This window comes from Macaca mulatta, chromosome 2, assembly GCF_049350105.2.
Source record: "Macaca mulatta isolate MMU2019108-1 chromosome 2, T2T-MMU8v2.0, whole genome shotgun sequence".
Classification (NCBI taxonomy): Eukaryota; Metazoa; Chordata; class Mammalia; order Primates; family Cercopithecidae; genus Macaca; species Macaca mulatta.
This window is the reverse complement of record NC_133407.1, coordinates 33,390,803-33,404,483: the sequence shown is the minus strand read 5'-3', so window position 1 is coordinate 33,404,483 and position 13,681 is coordinate 33,390,803. Positions and strand designations below refer to the sequence as shown.

The window sequence follows — 13,681 nt, the reverse complement described above, 5'->3', positions numbered from 1 at the left end:
AGAAGACATGCCATGTCGGCTGGAAGAAGCCAGATACAAACAAGTACATGCTGTACGACCCAATGTATATGATGGTCCAGAACAGGCAAAAAGTACTTGATTGTGATAGAACTCAGAGAAGCAGTTACCATGGGGAGTATATGGTTGCATAAAGAAGTTGAAGAAAACTTACAGGGCACCGAATGCTGAATGTGTTCTATATCTTGAACTACGTATCAGTCACAGGGATTTAAACATACATAAAAATTAATCCATCTGTATATTTAAAATCACTGCACTTTGTCCACTTTGTTACATGAGTATGTATGTTATACTCTGGTTTTTAAAAAGGAAGAAAATTATATTCTCTGACCCCCAGTGATATAGTTTAGCATAGTGGTTAAGCACAGGCTCTGGAGCAGACAATATCTGCTGCTAACTAACTATTTGGCCTTTGATGATATATTTAACCTCCATAAGCCTTGGTTTACTTATCCCTGAAATGGAAATAAACAATAACACCTACATTACAGAGTTGTGGGACTCATTAAGTAAAGATAATATTTATGAGGCACATAGCACAGAATAGGTGCTCAAGAATAGCCAGTGGGTACTAGGAGTAGTACCAGTATATGGGCCATACTGAGAGCCCTCACTCCTGGTATACATATCAATTCCAGGGAAATTCTTTCCCTGAACACCTCTCATTCCTCATGTGGTCCTTGATGGAGAGGTAGAAACCAAGTGTTAGGGCCCCCAGCTCCCTGCCCACTTGTGGTTCCCCCTACATACCAGCAGAGTGTCTGGGAGGTTGTGCCCCTTTGTGAAGGTGATGACCGCGGGGATGATGTCCGCTGCAGCAAGCTCCAGTGTGGCTGTATTGATGGAAGCTGCATCATAGGCCCAGCCCACCTGGAAGAACACAGCCACCTTCCTCATGAGAAGACCTGAGCGTACACGTTTGAACACGTGTCTCGCCAGAAACCTCATGGTGGCCCCAAGGTTCCTGCGGCCAGATGAGTGCTCCAGGGGGATGTTCCTGACAGCCTCCAGGAGTGCAGCCTTCTCCTTGTAGTCTGAGAAACGAACCAAGTAATTGGTTTTGGCACTGTAGGAAACAATGGCCACACGGGCACCTGTTGGGCAGTTACTGTCACTTATTTCAATCTTCATCAACAGAGACAATAAAATGTTTCTCATCCTCTCAAAATCCAACGGGGAGACATCATTTGACATGTCCAAGGCAAAGGCCACTTCGGTTGGGAACACTGGGCATTTGGAAATACCTTGAGACAACAGATATACAGATTTAAGATGTTCTGTAATGCCTCAAAAAAGGTAAGGATTAAAGTGAGTAAGAAGGAATATTATTTACCTCTTGAACAAGCTGGAAGGGAAATTATTTTGGAGAGAAAAGAAGACATTGTTAGCTTAGGCAGGCAGTGGCACCTTTCCCATGTGTGTGCTTCAATAGGAAAAACCATCTCCTCTGAGAAATTCAAGCATGGCCTTCTCAGGCTCCTGCTGAGTGTGGCAGAGACCTCTACTTGTCCCCCAGAATCCATTCTCCCTTTTTTTCTATAGTCATGGAACCCCCAATTTTGGATTGGCCCTATGGATGACTGGAACAAACACAACATTTCCCAACTTAGCCATCTTACAAGTTCTAGGTAAGACAATAGGAAAGATGATAGGTAAAACTTTGAAAAAATATTCTTCTCCTTTCCCTTCCTTTCCCTGGTGGCTGAAATATAGATGTGATGACTGAAGCCTGATATATTTTCAGAACATGAAGTGATTTGGGGAATAGAACACCCCATATACACACAATGGCAAAGCAGGAAAATATAAAGGGACTGATCCCTGACCACCACAGGCTCCATATCAACCTGAACTGACTAGTTCCAGCCTATGGTTTCAGAAATAACATTTGTACCACTGTTACTGAGGATTTAGGTCACATTCAACTGAACTTAAACCTAATGAATACATTGAGCTATTCTGAAACTATATTATACACATGTATATAATATATACACATATAAAATTACATATATATTAATTATAAACTATATATATTATATATAAGTGTGTGTATACAAGTAACATATTTTCAAAAAATACTAAAAAAACAGAATTACGCTTAATTCATCATGTGTATGTATATATATAAATAATAAATATAGAATTATTTCATTTCATCTTATAAAACTTGGAGCTTAAGATATATTTATTCTGAATCTTTATTCACTTAGTATGTAATGATTTTTTCCATCAATAAATTTAGAGCAATATCATCTATTCTACTATATAGATGATCCTTTATGAGGAGCATACTTGTACATGTATCTGTGCACATTTGTCCAATCATAGCCCTATAGAAATCTCTACAAGTATTGATTTTATATGCATGGTCCAGCCAATTGCTCTTCAGAAAAGTTGTATCAATTTATACTCACACCAGCAATGTGTAATCTTATACATTTCTCAATCTGAATAGGGATTTTTCTGGCATTTTTAAAACACTTCCAATCTGAGAAACAAAATGGGTATCTCATTGTTTTAATTTGTATTCTATGACTTCTGGCGAAGTTGAACATTTTTACAGGTTTATTGTACATCTGTATATTTTCTTTTCTGTCTTTTGCTCATTTTCAACTTAAAAGTGGTGTTCGTTTTTTTGTTTTTACATTTAGGTTTAGCCATTATGCAATGTCTGTGTTTGTAGATACAAATGATTGAGCAGTAGCAATTTTTTGTATTTCAACATGGTATAGTAAGGAAGTTAGTTCCTTTGCCTGTGTCCTTTGCTTATATTGCAAATTATTTTTTCCCACTTTTCTGTTTACTTTTGACTTCATGGCATCCCTCAGTGTAAAAGGGTTTTAACTTTTTATATGGTCAACTCTGACACTCTTTTAATTCATAATCACACTGATGATATTATTCTTTATGATTCTGAGGAAAAAAAATTCCAGAATCTCCCTGAACAGCCACTGGATGGGAACAGAGAGAACATAGAAGGGTTAGGGTAAGAAAGGTGGGATGATTGTAGAGAAAACCCAAACTTCCAAACTAAGCAATTTGCCAAATCAACATTCTCGCCCCGTGGCCATTAAGTAGATAAATGTACACATCCTAGGACACAAATATCCTGGAATGCATTGAACATAGTAAATAAATTCCAACTTGGGGATATGACAAAACATTACTTAAGACTGGATTGTTCATAATTCCATTTTTCAAACACAACTGTAAATAAAATAAGACAGATTTCTTCTCAAAGGGTGACTATTGATCCCTCTTATTTAAAAGGGTTACATAAAAAGAACAAAGCTCCTCTGTTTTGTTTTGTGATAAGAAGCAGCGAGATGTAGGCACACAGGTGTGCAGTTACAACATCTCCTGGGGCACAGCACTGCTCAGTGGAGCTTCTCTTCATTGTTGAGATGGCATGCTCTCAATCCATTTTATTTCTGAGACCACATTGGGAAAGACTACTTACCTAAAGGGGAACTGAGCCCACTGTATGAATTTATAAGAGCCTTTCACAACGAATAAGGCATCTTCCAAACCTCAGCCAAAGCCTCAGGTGACTTATGCCCCTAATCCGTAATCCATCCCCAGCTCATACCACTGGCTCCTTTTAGGCCTTTTCCAAAACAACTTACGGCAGTTTTCACGCGTGAAATCAACAATTTTGCAAGGCTGTTAAAAAGATGTGGGAAAACAGGAAAAAGGAAAAAGTACTTAACTTGAAGCATATTTTTATTCACACTTGTCACTTAGGAATGTCATATGGATGTTATCAGTGCCTATCTGAAGCTTTTTAATCTACAACAGAAAACCCCAAAATTGTCAGAGCAGATGAGACTATTCTACAATTACATTTCTAAATCCAGTCGATATTTTAAAAGATTTAAAAGATGTGTGTGCAATATAGTGCCCATACTTTTGGAGACAGGTAGATAAGGGGTACCCATTTTTTAAATCTGCCTTACAAAGTAATGGAATAAAACCTGATTTTGAAGAAGTTAAAATCAAAGAATCTCAGCAGAGAATGCAGGGAAATGCCTTCAATTCTTGGCACTCTATATTATAGTAGCAATTCCTATATCACTTCTTTAGAATGACTGCCAAGACAGGCACTCCTACCACCTCACCTAGTCATTACGCTTCTTTCCTTTGATTGCTTCCTCTCTGTTCTGTTCTTCCCTCCATCCCAGACCTCATCACTTCCTCCTCCTCAGTTGCCTCCACACCCCCCACCCCCTGCCTAATAGTATTTTTGTATTTGGGAGATGAAACACTGTCATAACTTTTGAGACTGTTTTCAAGTGTTCCATGAAACACAAAAACCTGTGCTATACAAAAGCCTGTGTGTGGGTTTATAAATACTTTATAAGCAGTTTTTGAGCTTTACAAAAAGTCACATTACAGAAAGGTAGTAGCCTCAAAGTCTTTTCTTTTTTTAACATCAACTAGTGTTGCTCTAAAACATCCCAATTCCCTGCTGGATTTAAAATATCATTCTACTATTTTTATTTGACTTGGTGATAACATTTCAAAGTAAAGTCTATAAACTTAAAGTACTAACAGAATTTGTAAGAGGAAAAAACTAAAGAATCTTTAAGATTAACAGATTTCTATTTTGTGAAAGTGGAAAGCTTTATGTTCTAAGAAGAATAAAATTTTGGCTGGGTGCAGTGGCTCATGCCTGTAAAATTCCAGCACTCTGGGAGGCTGCGGCAAGTGGATTACTTCAGGTCAGGAGTTCAAGACCAGCCTGGCCAACATGGTGAAACCCTGTCTCTACTAAAAATACAAAAATTAGCCAGGCATGGTGGCACATGCCTGTAGTCCCAGTTACTTGGGAGGCTGATGTAGGAGAATCTCTTGAACCCAGGAGGTAGAAATTGCAATAAGCCGAGATTGCATCACTGCACTCCAACCTGGGCGACAGAGCAATATTCTACCTCCAAAAAGAAAAAAAGAATAACATTTGGAATTAAAATCTTCACCTACCGTCATTTCTACCAAACCTTTGGGGCCCTTGATACCCTGGAAAGAATGGAAACTTGAGTTTAAAATGCAAAATTTTGAGATCCAACACATTCTTCTACAGAGTTGGCAAAATAACTCCACCACACTACATAGACCATCTTCTGTCCTTCACTCCCAGCCCCAGAGTTCTGTCTGACTCCTTTAGGAAGTGCCTAAGAGGTGTATCCAAGACCTCTGAGTCCAGAAGGCCTAGACAGAAACACTTCTAGAGGACCAAGTCATTTTGAAACCATAGCTTAGGATCACATTCAGAAAAAGGGCTATCCCAGATCCCAGGACCATTCATCAATAGTTCTAAAGTAGACCCCAGTTCCTCCCTTATCTTCTCTTCAGGCCATCCAGCACCACCCTTTGTCTGCCCTGATACTGAACAAGAAGTCTTCTCTGCAAACCTTCAGATTAGAGCTTCATGGCTCCAACCTCTGGGAGTCTAGAGATCATTGTTCTTATTTAGAATCTACAAGGTTGTAATTTGTGACCTCAGGCAGGTCACTATAATTATCTCAGCATCTCAGCCTTTGTCTCCTCTTCTGTAGAAATACCATGAATGGTCCTTTTAGCACTAAAATTTTTATTTTCTGACTTTGTCACACCTCTCCAGTAAACCCTAGACTGCAGTGAGACCACCAGGTTCAATCCATGGCTGACCTACTGTGCCATCCCTCGTGGATTGATAGTCTGGCCTCCTAGGACAAGGCATAGAGCAGAAGAATCACAGCCTCAAAGTCTTTCCTTTCATATCAAATGATGTTCCAGGGAATTTTAAAAATATTCATGGACTTGCAACATTGTTAGTTAAGATTATATAAATACTGTATTTTGTTAGGCTTTCCTGCTGGTTTTTGCATAAATATTGTTGCTCATCTTGTTTGCAATGATAAACTCACTCTCCGGTGAGTTTTATGAATCATTTTATTTATTTACACAGGTTCGTAAATCTCCAGCCACTCTAATATCTTCCCCATGTTCAAGTAAAAATATATGTTGAATAAATATACTGTATAACGACTTGAAGCTAATATGCTGTAGGAAAATTTGCCCCATTCTCTATGTCAATCCCACTGTATGTCCCAAATGTTCATTTCTTAAGAGATGCCTTTTATCAAATCTTTATTTATTTTTATACAACAGTTGAAAACAAAAGGAAAAAGAAGGGTACATGTTACCATTTGTCCTGGTGGGCCTTGGTAACCTAAAGTTCCAACTAATCCAGGAAAGCCAGCATTACCCTAAAAAAAGACCAAGCCAGAAGAATAAGATTCCTCCTTGATTACAACCATCAGATCCACTTTGATATGTTATTATTCCTAATGCCAATGAGTCTGCTATTGACCAGTTAGTTTACAAACTATATATCTGTGGGATAAGACATGGAGAATAGAAAGAGAGGGAGGTCATTTTATGGGAACCATCCAAATTCCCCCCTGTATGCCCAACCTCAGTCATGCATATGTGTACATACACACACAAATACACACTTCTAGATCGATCCTTAAAAGATGACTCAATACACTCCGTTGAGTCTTGAGGTTATATAATAAAAATAATGCAGGACATCTACATTAAGGGCCTGACATCAGGAAAAAGGAAAAATTTCCCTACCACCTTCTGATTCTTAGTGTTTCAGAAAAGGCACATGGTGGCCATAGGTTCACTGCTCATCTTCCAAGTATTTGAAATGACACAGTGTTATCTAAATACAGTGAATCCTTTATCTTTTTTTATTTGAAACTAGAAATAAAAGTTAGTTGATTAGAGCAACCATAGCCAGCAGCAAGCCAAGTTAGGCACAGATCAAATATTTCTTTACGTCCTTGCCAATGTATGAAAATACTAATTCTTGAGTACCTAGAAAACATACATTCTCTTTCCTTTCCTCTTTCCTGCAGTAAACACTAGTCCATTTCCTAGAAGACCTTGGTGTCTAACGATGATCAACTAAACATTACCAAGATGTTAGATATCCACAGGCTTACTCCTTTCAAAAAGAGCTGCCAGTGATTGTGGCTGTTCAAGGCTGACTGTTCAGAACATAAAGGAATTGGTTTTTAATCAGAGACTGTATAAAGCACAGTGGACTCAAAGTCCACCAAGATGGCAACTACATTCTCAAGAATCTTTTCTAAAAATAGCAAGAGAAATTTAAGGCTTTGAAGAATTCTAAAGAAACAGCAATGTTTGCTCAACAGCCAAAACAATATCCTTCTACATGATGTCTAGACTTACCAAAGACAGAGGTGCTCCCAAACTTGGTTTTAAAAAGTTGGTATTGTAAAACCAAAACTCCCAACTTGGATTTTCTGTTGTTATGGCTTGGTAAACTGTATTCATATTCAGGAGATAAATGAGAGTGGGATTAAGTGGGGAGTGGGATAGCCAAAGGAAGGTGTGGCATGAACATTGACTGAGCAGGAATAGGCTTCCTGCTAAGAAATCCTAACCCAGTGAAAATGTACTTCCGTAATGATATGGGCTTCTATAGATCTTAGGAAGTCTCTTTGATTCTTACCCTCTTCCCTCTTACTCCCTTTGCCCCCTTTTCTCCTTGATGGCCCAGGTCACCATCTTCTCCCTTAATAGAATCAAAAGCAGAATTTTGAGTGTAAAGAAACACAAGCACAAACAAATAACACATGCTGCCTACCAGTTGCCAGGCCCAGAAATATATCTTCTTACTTGGACACCAGGATAGCCAGGGAATCCACGTTCACCCTAGTGCCAGAAATGAGATAAAGTCTTGTTTAATATCATGTGATTAAGAAATTTCCTTGGCATGCCTTGGGGGAAAAGAAGACACTATAATCCAGGTTCACCCCAGTGTCAGAAATGAGATAAGGTCTTGTTTAATGTCATCTGATTAAGAAATTTCCTTCACATGCCTTGGGGAAAAAGAAGATGCTATAATTTTGAGGAAATACACTCAAAACAAGTGCCAGGAAAAACAACTATAGCAACAGTTGTTATCTTGAGCTGCTCTCAAGTGGCCATATTTCATATCTCTAATTCAACATGAAACAACTTATAAATAATTTTTACAAATTTCCCCCCTCTCTAGTATATTGTGTAATGAAACTTCTTCTGTAGGGCATTTTTATCTCTCAGCTTAAATAACCTGAGGTTTAATCCAACAGAAACCAAGTGAGAGGGCACCACATTGAGTGTTGGGAAGCAGGTGCTCATTGTCAGAACCAAAGGCATATTACAAAGCAATCATTCATTCAACAAATATCCATTTGCATGTCCTGTCTTCCAAGCACTTCTCTAGGCACAGGAAATTCAGCAGTGAACAGAACAAAGACCTTGCTCTCATGGAACTTACATACTAGAGGGGAAGAAAATGAACAAAGAAATATATAACCTGTGAGAAACAGATCAATGTTATTCCAGAAAGGGGATTAAGGAATAAAGAATTATGTGTATCAAAGGATGAGGAGGCACTATTTTATATGAGGTAGTCAGGCAAAGCCTTTTTATAAAGGTGGCATTTGGGTGAAGACCAGCATGAAGTGAGAAAACAAGCAGACTTCTGGGAGAAGAGCATTCCAGACAGAGGGAGGAGTATGTGAAAAAAAAAAAAAAACCCTGAAGTAAGAGGAAGAGTATGTGCTGCTATGTTTGAGGAACACTGAAGCAGAATGGAGCGAGGAGGGCAGGCAAGAGGAGATGAAGTCAAAGACTTCACAGAGACCACGTTGTATAAATTCTTATAGGCCATGTTAACAAGTGGGTTTTATTCTGAGTGACATGGAGAATGACAGAAGGGCTTTGAATAAAGGAATGACTTGATCTGACTATGTTTTTAAAGATGTCTCTAGCTGATGCATGGAGAACTAACTATATGAGTCAAGGGTGGAGCAGAGAGACCAGTTCAGTGGCTATTGCAATAACACAGATGGAAAATTATGTTGGCTTGGTCCAGAGGGTGGCAGTGCAGTTGTGGGAAATGATAAAATGCTGGTTGTACTTTGAAGATAGACTTACCACTATTTGTTGATGGATTAAATGTGGGAGTGAGAGAAAAAGATTTCTCAATGACAGCTGCAAGTGTCTGTCTTGAGCAACTGGATGGATGAAGTTTCCAGTCCCTGAGATAGGAAAGGCTGGAGGAGGGGCAAGTTGTTAAGGGAAACAGTTTTGGCTGACTGGATATTTGATAATATTAAAGGATTATTATTAATTCTTTGGTGTAAGAATGGTATTGTGGTTACATTTTTAAATAATCTTTTAAAGATGCAACCTGAAATGTCTATGCATGGAATATATGATTATCTTGAAGTAAATCCCATATATTACATGACCTACAGTAGGTGAACATATGTAGAGGTTCTCTCCTCACTCCTATTTTCTTAAAGAAATATGAAGCATGATCATCTGCTTTAAATATGGACGACAAAGCAGATCTTGGAGGTCTGAGGAGGAAGGAAGGGTATGAAATTAGCATGGTGGGAGGATAAGTGAGTGGGAGTATAAATAAAACAAAATTGGCCAGGGGTTGTTCACTGTTTGGACTAGGTGATGGGAACATGGGGTGAGGCAGGAAAGTGTCATTATACTAGTCTTCACTTTTATTTATTTTTGAATTTTTCTGTAATAAAAGGTTAACAAACAAAAAAACAAGAAGAAATGTGTTTGGGGACATGCCGATTTTAAGATGCCTGTTAGATGACCAAGTGGAAATATTTTTAGAGTTTGGGATATCAGTCCAAGTGGGAGAAATAAAGTGGAGATAACAGGATAGATGGTTATTGATGACATGGAACTGGATTTCCCCAAGAAATGCCACGTGAGAGGTGAGTAAAGAAGGAAGGAGGTATGAGAATAGAGCTTTGAGTCTTCCAATACTTAAAGGTCAAGAACATCCAGAAGATCTAGCAAAGCAGGATGAGAAAGAGAAGACAGTGAAAACCAGGAAAATAGAATGTACTGGAAGTTGAGGGAGGGAAAAAATCAGGAATAAACCCATGATCAATCTGTCAAATGCTGCTGAGAGATGGAGCACAATGAGGGCAGAGAAGTGACCGTTGAATTTAGCAACATGGCATTTACCTCAACTAAAGCAGATGTAGTTGAGTGGGGAGGGTCAAGAAGTGAAGGCTCAAGTGTCAGTTTTTCAACCTCAGTGCCACTGATATTTTGGGCCTGATGGTTCTTTGTTGGGAGGGGCTGTCCTGTGTATTGTAAGATGTTAAACAGCATCTCTACCCAGTAGATGCCAGCACTCTCTCCTTGAGTTCTGACAACCAAAACATCTCCAGACATTGTCAAATGTCCCCTGGAGGGCAAAATCACTCCTGTTGAGAAGCACTGGTATAGACTGCTCCTTCAGTGAGTTTTCCCCAGGGGAAAAAAATGGACCGAGAACCTCGGAAGGCAAAAGGGAGTGGAATCCAGTCTAGGAGGCAAGGATTAGTCTTAGATAAGACTGTGGACCCTCGTCCATAGCAGTAGGAGAGAAGGCAGGGTGTATGGGTACAGAGGCAAGTAGGTTGGCCTACTTGGTGGTGAACATTTATAGAGGTTCTTTTCTCACTGCTTCAATTTTGTTCATGAAATAGGAAGCCATGATAACCTCCTTTAAGTATTGAAGACAAAGCAGATCTTGGAAGTTTGAGGAGAGAGGAGAGGGTGTAAAATAGTCAATTTAGAGAGAAGGAGAGTGAACAGATTAAGAAAATGTACTCAACTGGCCAATCAGCAATATGGGACATTGAAAATGAGGCCATTACATCTTGCAAAGAAAAATTCATGCAAATATGGACTGAATCTGTGTTCCATAATGTTAGCTGTATCACAATAAACAAAAATTGCCCTTGTGCTTAGCTCCAAATTGACATGTAGCCCAAACAATGCACATTTGAATTTTACCCAGAATTTGCCTGCTATGCAAACTTGTCTGTAGCAAAGAAAAATTTAGTTTACCTGGATGGGATTTCAAGGGACTAGCTTCCACATTCAGCTCTGCCTCTAACTAGCTGTGCGACCATAGGCAAGTTACTTCACTTCTCTAAGCCTCAATTTTCTGAAATGTAAATTGACAAAGCTAAGCTAGATGATCACTGAGGTTCCCCATAGCCCATCATTCCGTAGTATTTACTGAAAACTTACTATGTTTGAGGCATTTTTCTGCTCAATAAAATGGCAGTGGTGCCATCTTGCAGCCACAGGGAAACAAGAGAATTGCAGAGAAGCCAGCCCAGAATCCTGACATCATTAAGCAACTAAGTATCACTAAACATCCTAGTGATTTCTTATTTTGTGAGGCAATACATGTAACTTGAAGACTAAAGCATCCAGAATAACAGTGGGTATTAAGATTTGATTTGCTCAACAAGTTCCATGTGACCTCCATGCTTTAAGACCTGTCAGTGACCAATTAACTACATATTAAAATACAAGCTTCTTATGAGAGTGGCACTCATTCATTCAAATACACTTATTGAGCACCTACTCTCTGCCAGACTCAGTTCCAGAAAAACAAAAGTGCAATGCTACTGTCAGGTTTACAGCCTGGGGGACACAAGAACAAATTATAATACAACCTTGACAGAAAGGAGCTACTGCAGAAATATGAACATGCTTTAAGAACACAGAGTATAGGACCACAAATTCTGTCTGGGGAAGACCAAGGCTGCTTCCACAAGGAGAAGCTGGTACTTGAGTGGGTCTTAGAAACTGAGTAAAAATTGTCCAAGAGATGGAGATCAGGAAGCACATTCCAAATGAAAACACGAGCGTTTGTAAGGGCAAGGAAGTTGAGAAAGGGTCTGGCACTCCCAGAGCTGAGGTGGGAATATCTGACATATATGTGGAAGATGAGGGAAGAAGTTTGACTTTTAAATAAAAGAGCGACAAAATCAATTTCTACTTTTTAGGGAGGGAGCTCTGGTGGCCAAAACATTTTGTAAATATGTACAAACTGTTCCTGGCATACAACTTGGAAAATAACACTTTTTTTAACAAAATAAAATAAAAACTATAGCCCTTAGTTCAGAATGTCCTGTAAGGTTACCCTCACCTTTGTTCCTTTTCTTCCTGGATGTCCATATCCATCAGAACCAGGAAGACCCTAAGAAAATGACACATAAGATGAATTGTAGAGTCATGCAGACCAACACTTGGTTGATAATAGTATCTGAACCCTTGGATAAATCAACAATGCAAAGAAGTAGGGATAACAATGGGGCTTGATGGAGACTGGGAGACTACCTTCATAGGACAAATACTCAGATTTGGAGAAATCTTTGAAAGACCACAATAGAAGGAAGTTTTTAGGGTTTTTAAACCCCCATCTGTACATCAGCAAGATGATACCTTGGTTGTAGGAAGCTATACACAACTGTACAAAGTTTCCCTTGGGCTAAACTTGCTTTCCTTGTGAGATAGAGTAAAAATAGAAGCTTTAGAATTGGTAAATCATCAGACAAAAGCACAGACTTTGGAGAAAAAGATTGGAATATAGGCAATATAGTTTAGTGGTTAAATGTACAGACTATAAACCCAGACAGACCCTAATTTTTATTGCAGTTCCAATGTTAGTTGTTTGAGTCACCCTAGGGAAGTTGCACAACCTCTATAAACTTCAGTTTCCTAATCTGTAAAATAGGGATAATAGTATCATCTACATTGTATACCTGTTGGGAAGATTGAGATTGTGTATGAAAAGTGCTTAGCACAATGTCAGGCACAGAGGCAGTACTTGATAAATGATAATTTGTCTGCTGCTGGTGGTAGCAGTGGTAGTGATGGTGTCGGCAGGTGGGCAGTAATGGTAGTGGTGCTGATGGTAATAATGAAGGTGGTGGTGATGATGGTAGTGATAGTGGTAGCAATGGTGATTGATGATAGTGATGGTTATGGTATTGATGGTGGTGGTGGCAATGGTGATGATGGTGATAGTATGGTGTTGCTGATGATGGTGATGGTAATGATGGTGGTGGTGGCAATGGTGATGATGGTGTTGGTGGTAGTAGTGATGGTGGTGGTAATAATGAGGATGATAGTGATAGTGACGGTGGTGGTGGTAGTGATGATGACAATGGTGATAGTGATAGTGGTAGTAATGATGGTAGTGGCGGTGGTGGTGATGGTGATGGTAGTGATGGTGATAATGGTGATAGTGATGGTGGTGATAGTGATGATGGTAATGGTGGTATTGATGGTGATGGAGGTGATGGTGATAATGGTGATAGTGATGGTGGTGATAGTGATGATGGTAATGGTAATATTGATGGTGATGGTGGTGATGGTGGTGGTGTTGATGATGCGGTAATTGTGATGTTATTGCTGAAGATAATGATGATAGAGGTTGCAGCGGTGGTAATGATGATAATCATGAAAATGATGATACTACCAAGGAGCTTAGCATCTGTATAGACAGACAATGAGATTCCTGTAATAAAGAGTAAATTCAAAACCCTATAGGTGTTTTTTCTGAATGAACAAAGAATTCCCCTAACCCAGGTAGATCAGTTGAGAAGAAAAATTAAAAATTTGAAGACACAAAAAGATTCCTATGGTCTAAACAGGAAAGTCTGAAAGACTAGAAAAGAAAGAAAAATAAGAGAAAGAAGATTGCCAAAAATGAGTTCTTTGCAGGGGCTTGTGGGGGTGATAATGAAGTTTATTTGCTGTTACTCCA

The 13,681-nt window shown here is 39.0% G+C and overlaps 1 protein-coding gene across 3 annotated transcripts in view; it reads right to left on the bottom strand.

The window, feature by feature from the left end:
- Positions 1–13,681, bottom strand: part of LOC693357 (collagen alpha-4(VI) chain-like) — a 106,371-nt gene that overhangs the window by 28,895 nt on the left and 63,795 nt on the right. For all 3 annotated transcript variants that reach the window (XR_013413556.1, XM_028843683.2, XM_028843684.2), the window contains exons 26-33: positions 12,059–12,109; positions 7,720–7,755; positions 7,553–7,615; positions 6,210–6,272; positions 5,005–5,040; positions 3,651–3,687; positions 1,355–1,366; positions 772–1,265 (exon numbers count right to left, since the gene is read on the bottom strand). Coding sequence is in view for 2 of the 3 variants with exons in the window: in XM_028843683.2 (XP_028699516.2) it covers positions 772–1,265; positions 1,355–1,366; positions 3,651–3,687; positions 5,005–5,040; positions 6,210–6,272; positions 7,553–7,615; positions 7,720–7,755; positions 12,059–12,109 (792 nt within the window). In the remaining variant the exon portion in view is untranslated. The remainder of the gene's footprint in view (positions 1–771; positions 1,266–1,354; positions 1,367–3,650; positions 3,688–5,004; positions 5,041–6,209; positions 6,273–7,552; positions 7,616–7,719; positions 7,756–12,058; positions 12,110–13,681) is intronic.